This window comes from Podarcis gaigeae (assembly GCF_964106915.1).
Source record: "Podarcis gaigeae genome assembly, chromosome: Z".
NCBI lineage: Eukaryota > Metazoa > Chordata > Lepidosauria > Squamata > Lacertidae > Podarcis > Podarcis gaigeae.
Window position 1 is genome coordinate 1,173,477 of NC_139691.1, and position 23,469 is coordinate 1,196,945.

Sequence of the window (23,469 nt, forward strand, 5' to 3'; positions counted from 1 at the left end):
TGGGAGCGGAGGGAGGGAGGAATGGATACAACTCTCGCTTTAAGCCCCGAGGGCAGCTAAGAAGCTGTTTCATGTGGTTGCTCTTTGCTTCCTTCCATGTTTCGGACCCTCGGCTTCCTTCCTCCCTTTTCTGCCATCTTCGCCTCCATGGAAACCTTGGCTCCTCTTTGGGATTTTAGGACAAGACCTGCCAAGGAAAATAAAGAACTTATACAACAGCGGCAAGAGTCTTGACTGCACAAGGATGGAAGAATGAGGAAACCCCGACAAAAGAACAGTGGCAAGAGAAATTGATGGATTATGCAGAACTGGCGAAACTGACACACAAACTGTGAGACAAGGACAACTGCACCTTCAAAGAACGGGAACTTTTTACAAATTACTCAAAATACAACAAAATGAATTGGACTCTTTGGCAGGTTTTGAATAAACATACAGAAATTTATCGGCTGTTAACATAGTAAGATAATATATAAAATTGTACAACTTTACAGTATGCGGAGAATATGTGGTGAGAAATCAGAGAGGAGCTGAGGGGAGTCGGGGGAGGAAAGGGGGGGAATAATGAATACGACATGTTTTGGTATTTTGCTATGTTGAAATTGTAAATAAAAAAATATTTCTTTAAAAAAAGGGAAACCTTGGCTCCTCTTTTTAGCAATCAATGAAAACAAAACGGAACGAAGGACCATCGAAGGCCCCGCGCGGGGTTTCAAATGAGAGAGAGAGACCTTTTTATTTGGGTGGGGTGTGTGGTTTAAACGTGACGAAGGAAGGAGAACTTTTACGCCCTTTCCCTCAGCGCTGAGAGGAAGGAAGGCGAGCGCAGAGGCGCCTCCGTCTCCCTCAGCTTTGGGCGGGAAAGGGGCGGGGCCCCGCGCGTGACGCAGCAGCAGCAGCAGCAGCCCCGCCTCCTCCCTCCCTCCGAGGCCGCTTCCGCTTCCGCCGCCGCCTGAGGGGAAACCGAAGCAGCCCGAGCAAGATGGCGTCGCTCTCCGTCTTGCAGGCCTCGCCGGCCGGCGCTACCGGGGGATTCAGCTTCCACAACTGCGCCCGGTCAGTGGCGGGCCCGGGGGGGGGCGGGGAGAAGGAGGCGGCGGCAGGGCCGCCGGGGGTTGGCGGCGGGAGGAGGGCGGGGGCGGCGGCGTCGCGGGCGCCGGAGGGGAGCCGGGCGGGCGGGCGGGCGGTGACTCAGGAGGCTCCGAGGCCTGGCGAGAGAAAGGCCTCTTCTGAAGCAGCAACAGCCACGGTAATACGTAGCGCAACAACAGCAATGGTAATAAGTACGGCGCGCGGCGGCGCTGCTGCGGTTTCCCCCCCGGAGCTTCCTTCACGGCCCTCGGATTCGCCTCAGCGCAAAAGCCGCCTCGGGCTCCGCGGATGCTGCGGCCTTTCCGGGAGGAGGAGGAGGAGGAGGAGCCCCCCTCGGAAGCGGCTGAGCGAGACCCCCAAGGGGACCTTGGCCTTGATCTCAGAGAGAGAAGGAAGGGCTGTCGCCTCGTCACTGTCAACCTCTTGGGAAGCTTGAACCTGAGAGTTTCTTATCCACACGTGGATTTCTTTCCTCCTCAATAACTAGGCAGCTGACGGGGGGTGGAAATAGCGCTCAGGTTCTTTGCTGGGGGGGGGGGGGGCGGGGAGACGGGAATGATGATGATGATAATAATAATTTATATCCTCCCCTCCCCCACCAAAACTGGGCTCAGAGCGGCTAACATCAAATGTATGACACATTAACATAAAATCAGACAATCAGTTAAAATACATCCTAAACTCAGATCAAGATCAGAATAAAATCCAATCAGATGGCAACCCGCAGATTAGGGTGGGGACCTTAAATGCTCACAAGGCCCAACTGTTTGTGCTGAACTTATTGGGAGGCCACTTCCATGCAAGTTCTTATGAAAGGGGATGGGGAGTCAGAGTGAACCACGACCAAAGGCCAGGCGGGGCAGCTCCGTCTTACAGGCCCTACAGAAAGATGTCAAATCCACCTTCTTATCATGCTGGGCAGCTCATGCAGCGGTTCTCCACCTGTGGTGTTGTTGGACTACAACTCCCATCATCCCTGAGCTCTGGCCTTGCTAGCTAGGAGTGATGGGAGTTGTAGTTCAACAACATCTGGGGACCTACCAGTTGAGAAAGGCAGGCTTAGAGCCTGGAGCTGACAATCCCACATTTGCCAGGTTGCAGGTTTGATCCCTGCGTGGGACGGCTGTGTATTCCTGCCTTCAGGGAGCTGGACTAGGACTAGGTGATCTTTCGGGTCCCTTCCAACACTGCGGTGCTATGAATCCCATGTTTGCCAAATCGTATCTCCTCCCATAGGAGCAAACGGTTGCTAGTTCCCCCACCCTCAATTATAGGGGGGGCGGAGGGTAGAAGAGAATTGCAGGGGTGGGGGGAGCGTGAGGGTTGTTGATTTGGCTCCAAACTGCTTGTGTGTGCACTGTCACCACCAAGGGAAAACACACTTGCCTGCTCCCCAATAGGGCAGGTGGAGCACGCAAAAGCGATCCAGTGTTGTAGCCGACAGGTAGTCCAGCCCTTGGGCAGGCTTACTTAGAAGGTAAGTAAGGTTTGATTTCATTCTAGCAGGATCTGCTTATAATCTTCAATTTCTAAGAATAAAAATTTTAAGTGCATGACGAGCGTCCGGGGTGTGTGTGTCCTATGAACTAGTCAGGGGGCCAGATTCAGGGAGCGATGGGGGTAGGTTGTTACTTTCCTTACAGGGCTGTCTTTCTTTCATTAAATCGGGAGTGGGGTGTTGGTGGGCTTGGTGCTTGCATTGGTTCATTTTGCTGCATTCACTTCTTTCTCATCCTCTGGCAATTAGCGTAGCCAGGATCTCCTTACACTATTTATGGAGAAGACTTTTTAATTTTTAGCACCAGTGTCTCGTTTTCATGACTATCTTCTGTTGTAGGAATTCTCACCTTGAAGCAGAGGGGACCAAGAAGGGTCTGCGTCTTCCCACAGCCCGCAAGACTGGCACCACCATTGCTGGGGTAGTGTTTAAGGTGAGGCCCCAATGCTTGTTGCAGTAAAATCAGCTCTTTCAGTGTTCGTCCTATGCATGTCAGAAGCAAGTCCCACTAAGCTTAGTGACACTTGCTTCCAGGGAAGTGGGTATAGGATTGCCATCTCCCTTTCTTTCTCTAGGATGGGGTAGTACTTGGAGCAGATACAAGAGCCACTGAAGGGATGGTTGTTGCTGACAAGAACTGTTCAAAAATACACTATATATCTCCAAACATTTAGTAAGTATATATATTACTAGCCTTTCTGTAGGCCTGCTCATGACCACAGATTTTCTGGAAGTGGAAAGTTGCAAAGTATTTGTTTCTAATGGAGGGAACCAGGGAAAAGTAGGAAGAAAAAGCATGGGTATTTAATTGTTGATGTTTCACAAAGGGATTTCTCTGTCCTCTCCTGAAAATGACCAGCTCCTTTAATGGACTAAGACTGCCTAGTTAGCTCTTGATTCCTATAGAGTGGCAAATGTGTTCTGGGGGTATGTGGGGCGGCTGCCAACCAAGCGTGGCCATGGCTTCTGGATAATTGTTCAGAATCTGCTTGTTTACTAAATGAAATAAATATGTTTGCAGTTGTTGCGGTGCTGGAACAGCTGCAGACACAGAAATGACAACTCAGTTGATCTCTTCTAACATGGAACTCCACTCGCTCTCAACTGGACGGCTTCCAAGGGTGGTCACAGCCAACCGGATGCTCAAGCAGATGCTCTTCAGGTAACTGGCTTGTGGACTGAGCAGTGCTGTTGCCACTCTTTGCCTCCTCCCCTTTCTCTCTTCATTCAGTTAAGCAGTATACAGACACATGTAGTTGGGAAAGTTCAGCAGTCGAGTGGCATGTTCTAAAATATGTGTGTGTTTAAACAATTTTACAAGCAGAAGCCTTCAGGGGCAGCATTTAAAAATGGAAATTTTTGTGTTTGTCATCAGCATTCAAAATTAACCCGTCTCCCATCTCCTTTTCAACTCAGTAGCGCCACCTAGCAACCAAAATGAGATTTCCAGCTGGGTGATTTGTGACCAAGATCTCTGGCTGCGCAGGAGAGCCAAGGGCAGCGTCCTGGGACTGAAGCGGGCTTCCCTTTCCGCTTGCTCCCCAGAGAACTTTCCGATGAGCTAAAGGAATTTCTCCCCGGGGCCCAAAGCAGCCTTACTTGTGGTTCTCTCTTACTGCTGTTTTTGTTACCACCCCGAAATGCAAGTGTTTAAATACCTCCCATCCAGCCGTGGCTGCTGGGCCACTGCACACCTCCGCACAAAGGCTTGGACTTGCCAGCCATGAGCTGCTGACCGTGGGAAAGAGAGCGTGACCCCCATCACAGGGTGGGAGAGAGGAGGGTGGGTGGACGGACTGGTGGGAGGGAGGCAGGATTCTGCAAAAACAAGATCTCCAGAGCACAGTCTCTTCCAAGGCTGCCAGGGGAGGGGATGAATTGGAAAGGACCCCTCACTGCACAAGAGAGAGAGAGAGAGAGAGAACAAACCAGAAGCTGCAGTGTGCCTCATTGCATGGCCACTTCCTCTACACCACAGTTGCATGTAGGCTTTGTGCGGCATCTTGGTGCCCTGTGTAGGGGGAGGGAGTTGGGAGGGCTACCCCCCTCACCCCAGCTGTTCAGCCTTACTTCCTCCTGCCCTTTGCTTCCATGCCCTTCCTGTCCAAGGCTTTCACCCTGCTAGCCTCCAGAGCAGGCTGGCTGGAGCCACTGGCACATCCTGCCGAGGGGGGCAGAAAAACTGCAGCAGAGAGGGAGGGAGAGGCAGAGGATGTGCCCCTTTGCTGTGTGGGTGGCTGGCTTGTGTGAGGGATGCCTCATATAAAGTGGCCTAGCAGAGCGGGCAGGCAGGAAGCAGCCCTTTACTGCAAAGTAAAGCCTTTTATACTGCAGAGTAAAGGGCTGCTTTTTGCCTGCTGAATCTGCAAGGCCAGAGAGATGCTGCTCTGTGAGCCTGCCTCCACCCACCAACTCCATGTGTTCTACATCTCTCTGGCTGGGACTCTCTGTCCTGCAAGCCAGAGACTTTGGGCAATGCGCAGCTGACAGGTGGGCAGACAGGCAGCACTTCCTCCTCACCTCTCTCTCTTTGGGAAAGCTTCAAGTCCCTGTGAATCAAACCAGTGGTGAAGGCTGCCGGGTGCACGGCCACCATGTTTCCTCTTTGCTCAACTTCTGTTTGTGCAGCATAAGCTGGGCGGGGGGTGGAGTGCAGGTGTTGGGGCAGCTGCTTTTTACTCTCTGGGAAGCCCATCTGTTTCATGAGAGGAGTCTTGACGTTTCAACACTCTTAAGCAACCCCCTTGTTTTCCTGCTCCCTTTTATGGGTTTAAATAGTTTCTGCTAGGAAGGGTGAGGGGAGAGAGAGAAAACTGCACAGAACTGCATGGCTTGCATTGCCCCTGTTTTTGCAAGTTGGCTGTGGTTGTGCTCTTTTGGTGCTGCGCTGCTTGCAGATCCCCTGGCTCACGCAGGCACACAATCTTTTTCCCCCCAATGAAAAGGCACCTAGGCATTCTTGTAGTGCCTGGAATGCAGGTTTAGGATGTCATTAGGCTCCTAGATTTTATATCCTAGGTTCTAGCACTTTTGGGAATGCATTTCTGGTTTTCACACACTCTTATGCTAAACACATTCATGTCTTCCAGGTATCAAGGTTACATTGGCGCAGCCCTGGTTCTGGGTGGGGTGGATGTCACTGGAGCCCATCTTTACAGCATCTACCCTCATGGATCTACTGACAAATTGCCTTATGTCACAATGGGTGAGTCTTTCCCTGTTACAATTTAGGTAACTGCACTGCCCACTAGTGGAAATCTGTCGTAATTAGTTTTTCTTTCCTCATCTTTACTCATGTTTGTGTGTGATTCTGAAATGTCGTTAGCGTTGTAGAAAGTGAAAGTAAAACAGGGATCTCATACTTTGTCTGATCATATCTCTTGATGCCTAATAATAATACTTTAAATCATTGGCAAATTGTAAATGGCTGGGTGGGGAGATGGGAAATACAGCTTGTGCAAATTTGCCAGAGACTCCCAGAGTGTAGCTTCAGTGCTGAATGGCAAATGTTTCGCTAAATCGAATCCCAAGGCAGTGCTTCTTCATCAGAACATTAAAGCAAACACACACAAAGTTTCTGAAATGCCACCAGAACCTCTAGAGAAATTACACTGTAAGGATGATTTCAGATTTCTTAAAGCAGCCCTGTAGCTTATATAGGGGTTGTCAGCAGCAAAAATAATGTTAGCTGACTGAAAATACAGATGTGTAGCACTTGTCAGTGGAGAGTGCGAGAGCTTCTAATTTAATGTTTTGCTCTTGAAATGGATGCAGTAGTTAATAGGGAAATGCTACTATGGATGTTTGGTTCACATAGATTCAGTTCATTCTGACCCCAATTTCACTTTGCTTGAATGCTTTGCCTTCCTATATGTACAAAAACAACATCACCACCTCTGTGTTTACTAGGGTCCAACATTTTTCTTAAATTACTTGAAGAAATGATGTGTGTGCATGTGCGTGCACATAAAATCACAGAAGCATCTCTATTACAGGTAGCCCTAGTTAGATTATGGAAGAGGTTTACTCAAAAATTACTGCATCTGTATGGTTTATTTTGATGTTCTTTCATGCCAGTCTTAGGGGAAATTGGAGTCCTGGGCATAGAGAAGCAGAGTTGTACAAAATGCTTAGAACAACAGAGTGTAGCTTTTTTACACCAATAGATGGTGCCATGGTACCCTACAAAGTAGTAAATTATTTATTCTGTGCATGAAATCTATTTTTGAAAGAATGCTATTATAGGATTTATGATGTAATATTCTATTCAGACCCTTATATGAATTAACATAAAATATGAAATTGGAGTAATATTTATAAATGTGCCCTGAAACTTATAAATTATTAAACTGCTGAACAATAAATTACCTTGCTGCATTTGTATAGTGAATGATTAGTGACCCAGAACTGCAGGATTCATGTCTGCCTTGCACCAGGAATCCTTTGACTCTGTTTTGTTTGAAGCTGTAGAGCATGGCTATCCTATGAATATTGTTCACTGAACCCAGGGAAAGAAATCTGACTGGTAAGGACTGCTGTCATTAAATGGGAATAGGCTTCTAAGCCTATGAAGCCTGACAGTATTAATCTGTCTGTTTTATCTACCACGCTGCTATTCCTCTAAAAAGAGAAGAAGAAGAAGGCTGCAATTCCAGCGTGTTTAAAAGCAAACCACACTGAACTCCACAGCACTTGTTTCCAAGTAAACGTGCTTAAGGTTGGGCTACTGCATACCTGAAAGTGCTTCATTACAGGGTACATTGTGCAGATCTCTGGTCTGGTAAATATCAGACAGTATGGGCAACTTCAGTCTACTGTTTAAATAATTTGTCCAAATGTAGGGGCCATGTTTTAAATGTGATACTGCAGACTGAGAGTCTGAAGAATGAATTTCTTGCTCCAGTGTGCAGCATACCTAAGGCTTAGGGATTACAATCTTGAAATGATCATAAAACCAGACATCAAAATTCATGCCCTCAAGCTCTGTTCTTGGGATGGATATCTGGCACAGAAATGAATGTCTTGCAGTGACTCTACATTGACACAACCCAGTTTTGGCCTCTTCTGGGAAGAAAGGAGCGCATCCTTTTGATGGGCAGATGTGATGCAATATGAACACAGTTTGTGTTTTTAGTACTCCTGTGAAGGCTGACTGATCTCTTATGTGCCAAAATATTAGCATGATTTTTAAACTCAACATTTTGACAAGCTCCACACTTTAGGTTGGTGGCAGAGAATACATATTTAAGCCAGAAGGACTTAGCTATCACATCAGAATAGTAAATACTCAGACCTGCTCATATTGGATCAGATGTTAGGCACACACAAGGCAGCAGTATTAATATTCCATGATTCCTCCATGTATCTACAAACTGAATGCTAATTTCCTCATACCTTTCTCTTGTTGTTTTAAGCAATATTTTACATGTGTGCGCGCGTAAGGCCTCTGTATTGTTGCTCAAAACAGGCAAAGAATAGAAATCCAGCATTTTGTGCCTAAATAAGAGACCAGTGTCGTTCCTTAGAAGGAGCTTAAAACATACTCAGTGCTTACTCAGGAGTGAAAACATCAAATTAAAGTGTTTATGCTGACAAAGGACAAATGCGGATTTCAGCAAACGATGCAAGATTGTCTGATTGCTGGCTTGTCTAGAAAAGCTTCTGGCCATGGCTATATAATGAAATGCATGCATACAATTAAAGGGCTTGAAGTCTGTACTTCAGACTTGGGAAGCAGCAAGATGCATTCTGGTGGTCTCTTGTGGCTGAGGCTGATCTCCTGGCACCAGTATTGTTTCATATTCATAAATCAGCTCTTCATGCATTGGCAATGTCTGTCTGCCGCACAGGCAATGCCACCAAGAGACCAGGCCTCTCAGCCAGGAACCAGAGTGAAAAATGATGCCGATCGATGGGTCTGTGGAGAGCACTGGATATCTACCTAGGAGGAGCAGCAAATTGAATAACAATGAGCGTTTGTGAATAAGTGCGCTGTCAGGGACTGTTGACACTGATGGATTAGAGAAATCTAAATGTTACTCTCTTCACAGTGCATTTGTTTGCCAGTGTGGCAGGCAGAGGCAGCAGCAAACAGGTTCTTGAGTGCTGGAAGATGCAGAAGGCTATTTAGTAAAAGAAAGCATCCTTCGCTGAATGTTTGGCGTTCAAAAGGCTGCTAGCTGCAGTGTGCAAATGGACAAGTCCAATATCGATTAAATATGGGACAGCAAGGTCATTTTAAAACACAAGAAGTATCTCTAGGTCATCAGATGTATGAAGAGGAGTGCTGTGACTCTAATGTAATTGTAAAAACAACATCATTCAGATATTATATATACATATATATATATATTTATATGGCCCTATACCCGGAGATCTCAGGGCAGTTCACAGAAAAGATTCCCTTGTTATTCTTTCTGGGTCTAATAAAAAAAATCACTTTTGAGATTGGCGTAGAACTTATTTCTAGGCTGTTTTTAATTTTAATGCAGGTAGCACTGAGAAACCTGTGTGCCCTTATGTGTAAAATAAACTCAGTTTATTTTAAAATATATTTAAAACCACCCTTTATCAGTTAAGATATCCAGTTGATGTGCAGAATAAGACCAAAAGTGGCCATATAACCACAAAAGCCCCACGTAGAAAATACAGCCTAAACAACTTTACAAGGCAGCAAAATATAATAGGGGGACGACACATGCAAAGCAGCTCAAGCAAGCAGGAAAGTTTTGAACTGGCACCGTGGAAGATGATGTTGTCGGTGCCTATGCAATTCTGTGGGGATGTTCCTCAATTGAAATGCCCCGATAAGAGGCATGTTCCTTCTTGTAGCAGGTTCAATAAGAGCCTGGCCCACAGCAGGTTGTAAGATGGCTGTAGGCTGGTTTAGGGGCAGGTGCGGCGTCAGACATTTAAGAGCGTGCTCTCGCAGACGCAGACTGCCTTGTGACCAGCGTTGTGCAGTTCTCTTCAGTGTTGTGGGGGTGTGTGTGCATGGCATCCAGAGAGCTCCGTGCAGCTCCTGTCCCCAGATGCAGGCCTCTTGACTGTGGGCTTCTGGCGTTGAAGAGCATGAGCTAGTTGCTGAAGCTGCCTTGAGTGTTTTGTGGTGCTTTGGGAAAGCGAGGGTGGTCTGTTACCCAGGCTTGTCACCCAATGTTCTGGTTTAGTGCCTCTCACTTCATTAACCCTTTTGTGTTGTTTCTGGCAAGCTATATGCCATGATAGCCATTGTTTAAAATGCCAGCTCTGTGTCTTGGCCACACCAGCATGATCAAGAAATGGGAAACCAGGGTGAAGCTGTGCAGAAAGAGGCTGGCTCCCCTAGTTGAGAACATCGTTCCTGGACATAGCACTTCCTCTGCTCCGGGGAGAGAGCTGACCAAGTGCTTGGGGTGAGAGATAGGATGTGCCCCCCCCCCAGCAATATCCAGTCTCTGAATCCATTAAGGCTCTTCTTTGAAAGTCAAAAATGAGAGCGCTGCAGCTGCAAAGATGGGGATCAGAACCTGCCCCTACCACAGATGTTTGGGTAACAGGCTGGTGGTAACTTCGTGTCTGTGTATATATCTTTGCAGTATGTTCTCTGCTCACACCCTACTCATCCCCTGCCTTCCAAAATGTTGGTAGCATGTGAATGCAAAATAGGCTGTTTCAGAAGGAAGGCCTAGATATAAATTAAATAAAAAATAGATTGTTGTGAAATATTTCTTCTGCCTCATTACAGCTCTTGTCTTGCCTGTTAAAACTCCATAGCGAGGCTCTTCCAGACACCTCTTATCCCACCTGATTCTGCTTATTCCCGTTGTGGGGAGCTTGCCTCACAAACTGCATCCAGAGCAGCCCTACAGGACTTCGCTTTGACCTCCTTGTGGTTCAGCACAGTTCTTCTTGCATATTTTGTGCATGTTGCTCTCCTCTCGTTTGTCACTTGCAAAGAATTCCTTTTTGTTTCCCATTCCTGCCTTTCTGAAAATGGAGCTGTACGTGGCTCCGAGGCAAAGACGAATAGCCGTTGCCTGGAGTATGAGAAGATGCTTTGTGCACCCCGCTGTTTATAAATGTGATGTATTTGGTACTGTAAAGGTAATGATCCTCAACCACAGCAATATTCCATAACAGGAGTCTTTGTCACATTCGCTGGAATTACCATGTTCATTGATTTGTGTCTGTAAATCTGCCTCTACCCTTTAAATTTGATCTATAATTGGACCTCCTTAAATGGTTCAGATAAGATAGTCTGTATTTTCTCAGCAATGTCACTGTCAGCTTCTCCCTTTTCATTATACATTCAGCAGACTTGATAAAATCAGCAGGACACCTCATTTGAAACTCTTTAATCGCTGCCTTTTTCTTTACTAAACCATTGAGGTGGTCAAGCGATGTACACAAATCATTTTAAATGGAAAATATGGCTTTCTGGGTGACCCAGCTAAACAGATAGTGGTATGCAAAACAAGTTAAAAAGTAATAAATGCCAAAAAATCTCCTAATTGGCATAAAAAATTGTCGCTAACTTTATTCAGTCTCCAAAAGCAGAGCATCCTGAAATACTGTCTGGGCTGCACTGAAACATGATGGTGATGTCTATGCAGGGAAGATTCACATTCTCTTCTGAACAAAGCTTATTTAAGATTGCCAAATAGTTCATAGCCGCTCTTTGCGTGGACTTGTAATGCCTGGAGCTGACATCGGAAAGGGGGTTCTTCTGTTAGTATTTTTGTAGGACAGCTCTTGAAATCGCCAAATGTGTGTGTTTAAACCTTTGTGTGTGATTCATGTTTGCCACTCTGGTCTGCTCTGCCTTACTGTTTTTTAGTGCAAACTAGAAACAATCCAAAACACAATAAAATAAAACACAATTGAACTGGGGTAGATAAGACTGAACGGCCACCCGGATTGCTCTCATCTTTCTGTGCATGTGCTAAACCAACTCACTGAAATAATCTGTTCCTTTCAGCTGATCCAAATGATTTTAAAGCCCTAGTTTGCCTCTTCTCAAAGCTTCTGGCTTGGTCATACGTGGCTCAGTATATATATTTCTAGAAAATATCTTAGCTGTTCTAGAAATGCTGCCCCAATCTATATATAAAAAAAGCAACTCCAGGATTTAGAGAGGTGCTTCTGGTGCTTCTAAAGGCTTGGTCATATACCCAGTAGGATTTTTTTATTTTTCCTTGAACAGCAGAACCACCCACCACCCTCTCTGCCACACCACTATTCACTTTTGATATTGAGAATATTTTCAAAAGCATTTGGGAAGGGGGCTGGGGTTCAAGAAATAAAAGCTGAACTTGCTCCCACTAAACCCTGGAACGGCTTCCGTTGGGAGCTTGCTGTGAGTTATCAGCCTGCTTTTCCCCTTTGCCTTTCTTCAGAGTAAGGCTCCCTTTGTTACTGAGCTGGAACAAGAGGTGCTGCTCTAAAGTAGCAAAACAAAAGTATAGGAATGTAAATCAGTATTTGTAAAGTTCTTGTCTCATTGTCGCCTTTTCTGTTCTGTCATTTGAAAACCATAATGGTCTTCTCCTTGCTCTTTTCAGGTTCAGGTTCATTGGCAGCCATGGCAGTTTTTGAAGACAAATTCAAGCCTGACATGGAGGTAAACACTCTCTCCACCTCCTGTACTCCCACGGTTTATTTGTATAATTGTGATAGTAGCATAGTGTGATTTGTAGGATGGGGTCCTTTGAATGATCTTTAATGGTTGGTTTTCAGTTACAGCAATGCCACAACAGTCTGAAGAGTCACTTTGTTGTCTTCTGTGGGGATTATCCAAAGTATTGTTTCTGTGCTAATAAATAGGCACAAAACTTGAGTTAGACACAAAACTGTAAAATGTGTGCACCTATGGAGAAATCCGTGCAAGTCTGACACCTGTGCCTTGTGGATGTAATTGCAGGAATATTTCAGGATGTGTTAAACACATACCTGATGTTTCCTCAAATGCTGGTGCTTCCAGATATTTTGTGCCTGACTCTTTAAGCTATGAGTGCAAAAGTGGAAGGTATGGGTGATTATTGGGTCTGTAGTCTGTGCATGTTCTTCACAAAGCCACATTCTGTGCCCTCGAGGGGTTTTTTTTAAGTGGAGACGGGCAGTGAAGTCACTTTTTGTGGCTTAGTGGTTCTCTACTCCCAGCTTGTCAAGGGTGAAATCCTCAGTACCATATTTGTGTGTTGAAACAGCAGAATGGCTAAAAATGGGAGCAGAAATAGTAAGTTTCTAGTTGCTTAAAGGCCAGCCTGATTTAAGCAATTGTCATGTACCCAATCAAGCGGCATTTTTAACTGGCTGCTGAATTGAGCATAAACAGGAATCCATTAATTTTGGTTGGCCATGGTAGCTGATGCTGCTGCCTCTTGAGTATCTGAAAATAATGTACTTTGCTTTCTGAGTCCTTTGAAGGAAGCCCAGTGCAGAGCAATGGAAAAGCCCCTACCTGTCCCTTGCCAGAGGTGTTCACTGTTGGAGGTTCTATTTATCCTCACAGAAGAGCAAAATGTGAGTCAGCACTCAGTTGAAGTTGACAGCTTGTCTTGGGAAAGCAATCACCTTCAGCCCAACATTTTTACTTGATGGGTGATTGTGTTAATGAGTTGGATCTTAACTGCTGCTATTCTGGTAATATCACTCCTTAAGTCACAGTGAACATCTCCTAGATAGGCCAGGCTCCTGTGTCACCCTCGCAGAGTACACAAGGCTCAGATTAGCAGGCCAGAGCTAACCCAGCAATTCTGAGCTTTTATTCTTGATTGGGAATGGATGTGTTGAGAAAGGAGAAGACCAATACTTTGTGTGCCTGTTTGTCAAGGTGCAGAAGCATCACAAAAGAGGGGCTGCCCCATTTGCCCCATTCACACCTGACTGTACTGCCTTGGCAGTCTTTTTGTTTGTTTTTTATTTTACTGGTTTATTAATTTCCATACCACTCTTCATCCAAAGATCATCATCATTACTATATTAATGCTTTGGACAGAGCAGCTTGCTCTGTCCTCTGACTAGAAGAAAGAAGCAAGTTTCCATTTTGAAACAGCTTATAACCACATTTTGGGGTTCATATGGAAGAATTGGAGTGAGGATCCCCTCCACTCTTGCCCCATTCCTTCTCCTTCATCTTCCAGCCACTCCCCTCCCTAGTTGGAAAAAACAAATGTTTTATTGGCTAATCTGGTTTTATGGGAGGGAGAGACTTGTATCCTGCTCTGACTACTATAGATAGCGTGGACTACCAAGTGCATGTGGGTTTGGATGGCAAAAAGACTAGAATTCTGTTTGTGTATGTGCTGTTTTTAACTATGAAGAAAGGCTCTATCTTGGCCAGAATGAAGTAGCCCTTTTCAGATGGGTGTTCTCTAGCACAAATTCCTTGAAGGTTTAGTAGCATAACAGGTTGCACGAAGACAGCTCCTCTGTGAAAAGACTGAACAATATTTGGTAAATCTCTGTACCTCTCCAATGTGTTAATGCTGAATTGGTCAACTGCTGATGCGCATGCAGTGAAAAGAACTTTAAAAATCTTGGTGCCATAGTCATTAAAATGTGTAGAAAATTAATTTTTTTCTGTCAAGATTAATGCAGCTCCTTTGTTTGCTAATTGTCAGAATATCTTGATAGAGCTTTTAAAGGGCAGTGGTGTTCTTCAAGACCATCACATCACAGAGAAATGATTCAAAGGCAAACTGTCCTGCACCCTCTGGTATCAACTTGCAAATTAGCATCTGGAATCTAATTAAACAAGCTTAATGAAATCAGCAGCTGAATACTGCAGGAAAAGACAATCAGCCCCCACCCCCTCTGATATATATTCTGTACTACTGAAGCCGTTCACCAAAAGCATCGTGTGAGCACAGTTAAAGAAATTAGCATTTATTTGAAGACAAGGAACTGTTTTTTTCATTCTGTTACGCTTTTGGCATGCGCCAGCGTCCCCAGAGAGCCGTGCCACAACACATAGTGCACAATATTTATAAATCTGACAGGCAATAATAGCAACTTGAAAAATTTCTTTTGCTGGAATTTCAAGTTGAGAGCTGCCAAAAGCTGAGAGGATCAAACCTGCTCTGGCAGCTGCTGTGCCCTACAGTGAGAATAGCAGACTTTGAAGATGTTCGACTTAAAAAAACCAGGACTGCAGGCTTAGCCAATTTTTGCAGGTTTCTCCAGCCCTGGCTCTCCGCCGTTTGAAGATGAGTTGTCGAAGCTTCTACCACTGCCTCAGGCATCCTCACACCAGCAGGGCTTGTCCCCCCCCCCCCACCTCCGACCGCGTCTTGAGTTTTAGGTAGCAAGTGGCTTTGTTGGTGCCAAGTGTGACAGCCCTTCCTTAGGCTGTAGCGCGGAGTCTGTCTGTTGAGCCTTCTCAGGATAGATCAGTGGTGGGATGCTGGCCTCCAGAGGGGCTGTTACGGATTTCCAAGGATGGCAACTGCTTTAGGCCTAAAGCTCAGACATGTTGTTGATGCTTCAGACAGGAGGTTGAGCCCCTGGCCACTGTAGGGCAAGCACAATTGTTCACATGTGCACCTAAACTTGCCTGAAATAAGAATGGGAGAGTGGTAAAGCTATTGATGGCTTGGGTTGAATTCTTGGAGCAGGGTTATACTGTTTGCATTCTGTAGCGTCTTCCAGTAGGAGAAATTCTAGGCCCCTAGGGACTTTTTTTCCTCTACCCTTGTGCAAGGCTAACATCTAAACATTTAATGCTTATTCATTTTAACTGAGATTAAATCTAGTTTGGGCCACCTGCGACCTTGGGGAGAGGCTGCATGAGGGAATACGCTGCTTCCTCTTGCTTCAGGGAGATATGGTGGCATTTTTATATGGATAGCTCTTCTTCCAGTCTCCAGTAATGTTGAACCTATTCATATGCTTAGCAATGACAGAAAAGGGTATTTCTTCTCTCTTTTTTAATACTGTTAAATACTGTCATACTTTAGAGGCTTGGAGACAAAAGGACCAGAATTAATCTTGGCCCAGATGAATTATGCTGATTTGTTTCTCATTTCTGCCTGGAAACACCCCTGAGTTTGCAGGACTGGTGCATGGTATGCAGGACTTGTGGAAGGAAACAAGGGCACATTCTTGAATGCTGGTAGGTTTGCTGGGCATTTTGCTAACAGGGCAGCAGAGCTGGACTACAGCTGATGAGGACTGAAGGGGAGGAGGAGTGTGAGGAGGAGGAAGGTGAGGGAGAGTCAGCTCAGAAGAGGTGGAATTGCCTGCTGGGCTGCAGTCCTTCCTTACAATCACATTTACTCACCCTTTAGCAGTTTGAAGTTTTTCCTGACTTTAGAAATAGTTTCTCTAGCAGTTTGCTGTTCCCATTGTGGCAGTTTGTCGTGTTGGGGTGGGAGGGGTGGGAGAAGCATTGTGCTGTCCGATTTCATTGGTCCAGCATGCTAACATATTATTTATGTTGCTGTTAGGATTGCCCTTCTCTGAAGAAGGCCTTGCATTCCATTCTAGGACTAGCGGTGTATTATCAGATACTTTGCACTTCCTAATAATTCTTTACAGTGGTACCTCTGGTTGTGAACGCGATTCGTTCCGGAGGCCGGTTCGCAACCTGAAAAGAACACAACCCGTGTCTGTACAGGTGTGGGTTGCGATTTGCCGCTTCTGCGCATGCGCGTGACATCATTTTGCGCATATGCACGAGCGGTGAAACCTGGAAGTAACCCTTTCTGCTACTTCCGGGTCGCCATGGGACGCAACCTGAAAACGCGCAACCTGAAGCAAACATAACATGAGGCATGACTGTATATGGAAATGGGCTCTGGAGATGCAGCTTCTGGAACTTGAGAGCCTTTTAAGGGCAGTGCACTATCTATATTAGAGACAGTCATGCAAAGCACAAGTGAGCCCCCAGTGAAAAACAGCAAGTTGCATTCCACGCCTTTTTCAACCATGGGGGCTAAAAGAAAGCGTCATTCAGAACACCACATTCAGCCCCACATGTTGGATTTGAACATCGGAAGCCTGGCAAGTGGCCTCTGCAGCCCAGCCCAGCCCAGCCCAGCCAGCCACTGAAATCTGTTTTTGTTTGCAGATGTGAGGCATTTGGCCTGAAAGCCATTAAGCTGTAGCCACTCCCCAGAAGCTTGTTCCCATCATGCAAGCACCATGACAAATGCATTGTCTGCAGTTCTCTTCACATTCCCACTGCAGCGGAATGTGTAACCCCTCTGCTTAATAGGATGAGGGTGGCTGGTGGGTTCTGTGTGCAGATCTCACACGCACTGCAAAGTCTGTGGAAAGACACAGTCCAGCCTCCTGCCTCCCAGAGCGTTTTGAAACCACAGCTCTAGAGTGCAAGGGTGGACTGGCCAATGGACTGCTTTTCTGGACTTAAACGGTGGAAGATTCAGGATCTGTAGTTCAGGATGGATGTGAAAGAACAGGGCTCAGATGGGGATGTTGTGGAGAGTGAAGGAAATGACGGACATAATTATTTGCGGCTGGGCGCCTGATTAATGGCTGACAACAATGCTGATAGTTGGGAGTTTTTGTTTGTTTTTTGACAACCGCCGAAACTTAAAACTTGATCAGGTGCTGGGGCCTCATCAGTCTCATTTAGGCTTCCTGTGTGAGTGACTGACACTCTGGAGCGGTGACACGCTGCATATGAATGCTGGCTTCATTAGTGGGGCTGATCAAAATGCCCGTGTCCCTGCCACAGGGCTCAGGTGTGGGTGTCTTCTGGCTAATCCCCCCAGTTGACACTTGGTGTTTTAATGACTCCATAGGAAGGTGGCCGCGTGCTGGGGGGGGGGGTTGCCAGCAGACGGCGGAGATCAAGGGAGACAGCCTGCATTAAGCGGGAGAGCTGCCTGAGCAACCTGCATCCCCACTGGCAGCACACACAGCTTATGCAGAATGCCTTTCAAAAACGGGGCCCCTTTGCGGGGGTGGGGGAGCGCCCACCGCTTTGTGTATCTCTGTTGTTTGGTGCTTGCACTTTGCCTTGCCGGCTGCAGCCTCTCTGCCTTTTTCTCTGGGGCAGGAATTGTGAAGATTCATGCAAGGATGCTGGTATTTCTCCAAACTTCATCTCCCCATTTCCCTCTCTTAAATACAAACATAATTGGGGGTACTAATTTGGATTTTCCTTCATCAGTGGAACTTTCTACCTGGCATGAATTTTTCTACCTGGCATGCACACAAAAAAAGAATCCTGTGGAACTAATTATAGAAAAAACTCTTTTATTTTTTATTTAAGGGGGGGGGGATTTTCCAGTGATTGAGTATCTTGAGCTGTTTCATCAGTGTTCTCCCATAAGGAAATAATACATAAACGGTGGAATAAAACATCACACTATTATGAGTGTTCCATCTGCAGAAGTATTTCAGCTAGGCAGATGAAATGATTCCCCTTTTCTCCCCCCATGTAGGGTTCCAGGGGTCCCCCCCCCCAGGGTACACACAAGGGGAAGGGGGGAGAGGAAAGCCCCTTTGCACCAGGGGAAGTGCTTGCATAGGACTTCCCCACGGGGTTTTTTAAGTGAATCCCACCCAAAGTTACCTTAAGGGTCTGATTTCTGTTAACACTGGCAGGCCTGCAGTTGCTTGCTAGTTTTCTTTAGTACTGTGTATAATTTGAAAATGTATGCTGAACTGCAGCACCTTTAAACTGAGAGGTGCAGCAACAGCCCGCTGAACTTTGTGGAAACGAAGTTAGTGCCTATTATATGAGCAGGTCTGCTCACAGTGGACTGTTGAAATCTGGTGATCGCTTTCACTCCTCGCAGAGTAGGTATGCCAGACAGGTAATTATTTTTGATGCATTTCTTAGGAGCCAAGTATTCAAACAAAAGTTGTATTACTGTTGTTTCTCGAACTGAAGGAAATGGTGAGATTTTCCTGGAAAAAATCCCCCCCCCCCCAACAATGCAAGACTGGTTTGGTGCTTCTGCAGCAAGCAGAGTTCTTAATACAAAATACATTTTGTATGCAAAGAGCCAAGGAATACTAAGTGGAGGAGGGGGTAGGGGTAGGGAAATATTTGTTGTGAACTTTGGAGAGAGGTTTTATTGGAATTCCCAGAATACTTTAATGATGTGGTTGTGGGCTCTTCCCCTGCCTCTAAGATTGATTTTTTTCCCTGTTGACAGTAAAACATGAACAAATACACCTTAATACCCAACAGAGGGTTGCAGTTATAACACCGTTCACAATTCTGCAAGCTGCCTTTTCTTTTTCTTTTTGGTTCTCTGTCCATTTCCACCTTTCTGCTGTCACACAGATCCAGCTCCTCACTGCAGCTGTGAGAGGATGGATTAAGAAGATTTATAAAATCAAGGCTTTTTTCTCACAGCATTCACTAGCTTGGATTTTGCTTCCAATCAGATCTTGGTTCCGTTTGCTACAATTTGTATCAGTAACAAATTAAATATGCCTGTGCATTTGTGTTTATCTTATAGTAAATGAAAGCCCCTTGAAAATTCAGGTGGAGGCTGGCTCTGTGAGGTTTTATCCAGCAGAATGGCGGTGGCGGTGGCTGCTCATATAAGAATGAAATAAGAGAAGCCAGGCTTACCGAATGGTAGTTCTAGAATCATACATTTCTGCCTTGGCAGGTAATTCAACATAAATTGTTAATGTAAATTCAGGTTAGTGGGGAAGATATTTTTTTCTAAAAAAGATAAACTGCTGATTAATTCAGTATAGAACTCAATTACAAATTGAAAGGGCCACTGCGGGACTCCAGAACCCTAAAGAGAACAGATGTTGAATTGATACTCCAGCATATTTCACACTGGTATGAAATATTAACATGGTTTATTATACTTGTGATGTAGATATGGGAAAGGGGAGGCCTGGCTTGCGTGTGTTTGTACTAGTGTGTTGTGAAAATAGCAAAGGTTCAGCCAGCTGTAATTAAAGGCTTTAAGAGATGGCTGATTCAGGGAGGATCTGAAGAACAAAGCCCAGTAAGTTTGTTTACAATTTGTTTTTAGATGTTTACAATGTGCAGAAGACAAATCATACAGCACGACATTTTTGCTAAATGCCCCAAAGGCAAGGACTCTTATATTGAACCTTGGCCTGCTTCAGATCGAGTTTTGTAACACGGGGTGAAATAATGCTACTTTTGACCTGTGTGTCTTGTGATTCCATTTGGAGATTCAGCCTCTTTTTTCCACTTTATTGTTATGTCAGAAAAGGTAGGTTTGCATGGTGCGTGGCTGAAGTAGTAATGTTTCCTTGCTTCTCTGAAAAGCTCCTACCTGCAGTAAGCCGTTGCAGAGGGCCTGTGTTCTTGTAAAATGTGGTTAACAGAACAGCCTGAAGGTTTGCTGTGCCAGAATGTGAGCCAAGGATGAGCTGCAGCAGCACACATGTTGATGGTCAAGGCCCAGCATTATTGCCAGGAAGTCTCATCCATGCATGCAGAGTTTATTGTTGTGCAAAGCGCACTTCAAATATCAGCACCCATACAAGGAGTGAATTCTCGTGATGAAACAAACTCTTGTTTATTTATTGTTGCCAAAGCTTGTGTGTCTATGCTGTCTGTCATAGCTATATAGGCATCCTAGACAACACGCCCCCCCCCACTCCCAGATACTTAAATTCTCAAACAGTGGGGGACCCATGACCTCATAATTTCTCTTGCATTGAGATCTGGAAGATTACAGTGTGCTTACATCACCTGTTTGATTTCCTGCCTCATTGAAGCAAACATTCACATGGCATTTGGTCTGTAACATGGAAACCCACCACCTTTCGGTTCCCAGTGTGGAACTGAGAAGTGAGTCTTTTGTGTTCCTGATGCTTTTACTCCTTCCTGCTGAATGGTAACCAGAACAGCCTGGCTCTGCTGCATTAGGAATATCACCAGTGAGGTAAAATGCTTCACAAATGTACACAGCTTGCTGTAGCATTATATGCTGGAGGCCGGGTTAGGGTCACTTCATCCAGCTATTTCTGGATGCAAGGAAGAAATTGCTTAATTGGGTGAGGGTCAGTACAGGAGTAAATCTAGTCAGCTTGGATAAAGTGTTGCCCATTTTGAAAATTATTTGTATGGCAGCATAAGCTTCTGTGCTGCATTATTTTTTATGGGTCCTTCAATGCATCAGTTCATGAACCTTTCATTATGTAACTCACTAAATTAATATGAGAGTATATATCCTGTACTGATATTTTTTTTAATACCCGTTACTACTTTTAATGCAGGGACGCAGGTGGCGCTGTGGGTTAAAGCCTCAGCGCCTAGGACTTGCCGATCGAAAGGTCGGCAGTTCGAATCCCTGCGGCGGGGTGCGCTCCCGCTGCTCGGTCCCAGCGCCTGCCAACCTAGCAGTTCAAAAGCACCTCCAGGTGCAAGTAGATAAATAGGGACCGCTTACCAGCGGGAAGGTAAACGGCGTTTCTGTGTGCAGCTCTGGCTCGCCAGATGCAGCTTGTCACGCTGGCCACGTGACCCGGAAGTGTCTCCGGACAGCGCTGGCCCCTGGCCTCTTGAGTGAGATGGGCGCACAACCCCAGAGTCTGTCAAGACTGGCCCCTACGGGCAGGGGTACCTTTACCTTTACCTTACTACTTTTAAATTAATACAGCTGGGGTACTGAGCACAAAATAAGTTTTGAGTGCTATCCTATGAATGTTGATTTGGAAATAAGTCCCACCAAGCTCACTTGGATTCCTGGGTAAATAAATGCACCTTGGATCGCCTCCTTTCCATGGATGCTAGATGATTCGTTGTGGGGTGGGGGAGGAAGGGAACCTTGTGGCCCTCCAGATGTTCTTGGACTTGCAATTTCCCCCAGCCCCAGCCAGCCTGGGGCAGTAGTGATGGATGATGGAAGCTTTAGTTCAACATCTAAAGGGCCACAGGCTCCCCATCCCTGCTGTAGGAAATTGTCTCTTTAATTTTAGCAAATGGAGACTTGGTGTATGTGGGGTGACCTCACGTTGATTTCCTCTGCCCCTGGTCTCCTGCCCTTGTGATAGCAGACAGCAGTGTTCTCCAGTTACAAAACTTGTGTTTCTTGATGACTTAGGAACTTGTGTGAAAAGCATTGGATGGAGTGGAGAACTGGCACCACAAATTTCCCTTCTCCCAAATAAAACAATTGCTTCAGCAGTTTCTGGGTGATTGCTCGAAAGCTAAAGTCAGAAGAAAGCAATAATCTTGCCATCTTATTCCACTAGGAGGTTGTGCTTCAAAGCAACAATATCTGAATTGCTTTCCCCTCCTATTGTACTTTGGGAAATATGGAGCATTAGAACTCAGGTCTCTATAAGCCTGTATGTCTCTGTCAGTTGAAGTTGGGGGCTTCCAGCCTTCCCTCTCCTTTTAAAAAATAAAATAAAACAAGGGAGGGGATGCAGGAAGTAATCAAACCTTTTTGATACGGAGCAGCTGCACTGGGTTGGTTCTCTTCCTGAGCTTCTCAGCAGATTTAGCTCCGCTTCCAGTTACGTATTGATCTCGACAGAGTTTCTCCCAGAAGACAGGCATATCCACATTTCTATACAATCGAGGCTGCCGATTACTCTTCCATGGTCTAATTATCCTTCTCTAGGCTTTGGTATCCTTCAAGAGCTATCGTTTTGCTAGTCCCAAACTCCCAGCACTTCTGTATAGATTTTACTGCTGCTCTGACCTCCCGAATGCCCCCCTCCCCAGCCCAGTTATCTCTCTCAGATTCTCACTTAAAGTAATTTGTACATTTTATCTTTTTTATATATATAGTGAGGGCATAGAACATATTCCATTCTTCCACACTGGAACTATGGTGATGTGTTTCAAAATGTCAGGATGCAGCTGTTTACAGACAACCCAAAATACTGTTGGTGAATTTATAGGCACCTTTTCATGAGGTTGGAGTAGCTGGATGATGAAAAGCTGAAATAACTTTATGCAGGCTCTAAATATGTAGAAATGTATTCACCTCTCACCCCATTTCAGTGGACTGGCATTCTCCAAACAGTCCCAGGTTATTTTTTCTAAGGAAAGAGACATCCAGAAATGGACGTGAGGCAGTTTTGGCGTAACGTTTTGTAGATGATGAAGTGACTTCTTTGCTTGCGACACAGCAAGCCTGCCTTTTCACTTGCAGAGTTGTCTCTCCTGTATGTGGATTAGGGTGCTCTGTACTCTTCCACCTGCAAATCAGTGAAGTGACCAAGGCACTTACTTGTAAAACAAATGTGGAAGTGTTGTGTCCTGGGGACGGGGAGAAACAGAGCTGACTTTGGGACTCTTGCCACTGCTGTTGGAGAGGGAGGTAATCTATCAGTTTTGGAGCATCTACAAAATGCAACTCTCCTGATAACGGGTTTAAAGTAAAGATTTAATACCATCCTCTCTCTACTATGATGTTGCAGTGACAGTTTAAAACTCATTCTCTAAATCTCAGCAGACTTTACAGCCAGCAGTGGGCCAATATAGAGTTTAATGGCATTACAACACATAAATCATCTTTTAAAGATGCTACCAGTAGCTCCAAAATTAAATGCAGACAATGTCCTCAGTTATAAATAATTTATCAAACACCATTTCGGATGAGCCTTCATGCTGAGTTATTTATTTTAGCCTTTACTGTTCAATTCCTCAGATACGTTTTGAGAGATCCATTACTGGTCAGTTTAATGAACTTGGGGGTCTGCTTTGCCCCCCTCCAGCAGTTTGGCACATCTGTGGTGACCATTACATGGCTGGTCCAGACCTCTTTGTGCCTTTTACAAGTGCTGCCCATTTGTCATGTGGCGGTAAATGGAGGAGCACATTGGAGCCTTGGGACCCATTGCGTGATGCAGCAATGGAGGCAAGCCGAGTGCTCCATAAAGGGCTGCTTGTCACAGCTGACTTGTATTACAGTCCATCACTCTTACTGTAATCTCATTTAAGGAGCAGCCGTGGGCCCTAGAGA

General features: G+C 45.5%; 1 protein-coding gene across 2 annotated transcripts in view; it reads left to right on the top strand.

Annotated features, from left to right (window-relative positions):
- The first annotated feature begins 908 nt into the window (after positions 1-908).
- PSMB7 (proteasome 20S subunit beta 7) overlaps positions 909-23,469 on the top strand; it is a 29,526-nt gene continuing 6,965 nt past the window's right edge. The window contains exons 1-6 of one of the 2 annotated variants that reach the window (XR_014560097.1): positions 909-1,056; positions 2,930-3,023; positions 3,166-3,263; positions 3,612-3,752; positions 5,680-5,795; positions 12,133-12,191. Coding sequence is in view for 1 of the 2 variants with exons in the window: in XM_083721893.1 (XP_083578019.1) it covers positions 983-1,056; positions 2,930-3,023; positions 3,166-3,263; positions 3,612-3,752; positions 5,680-5,795; positions 12,133-12,191 (582 nt within the window). In the remaining variant the exon portion in view is untranslated. The remainder of the gene's footprint in view (positions 1,057-2,929; positions 3,024-3,165; positions 3,264-3,611; positions 3,753-5,679; positions 5,796-12,132; positions 12,192-23,469) is intronic. The other variant, XM_083721893.1, reaches the window with a different exon arrangement.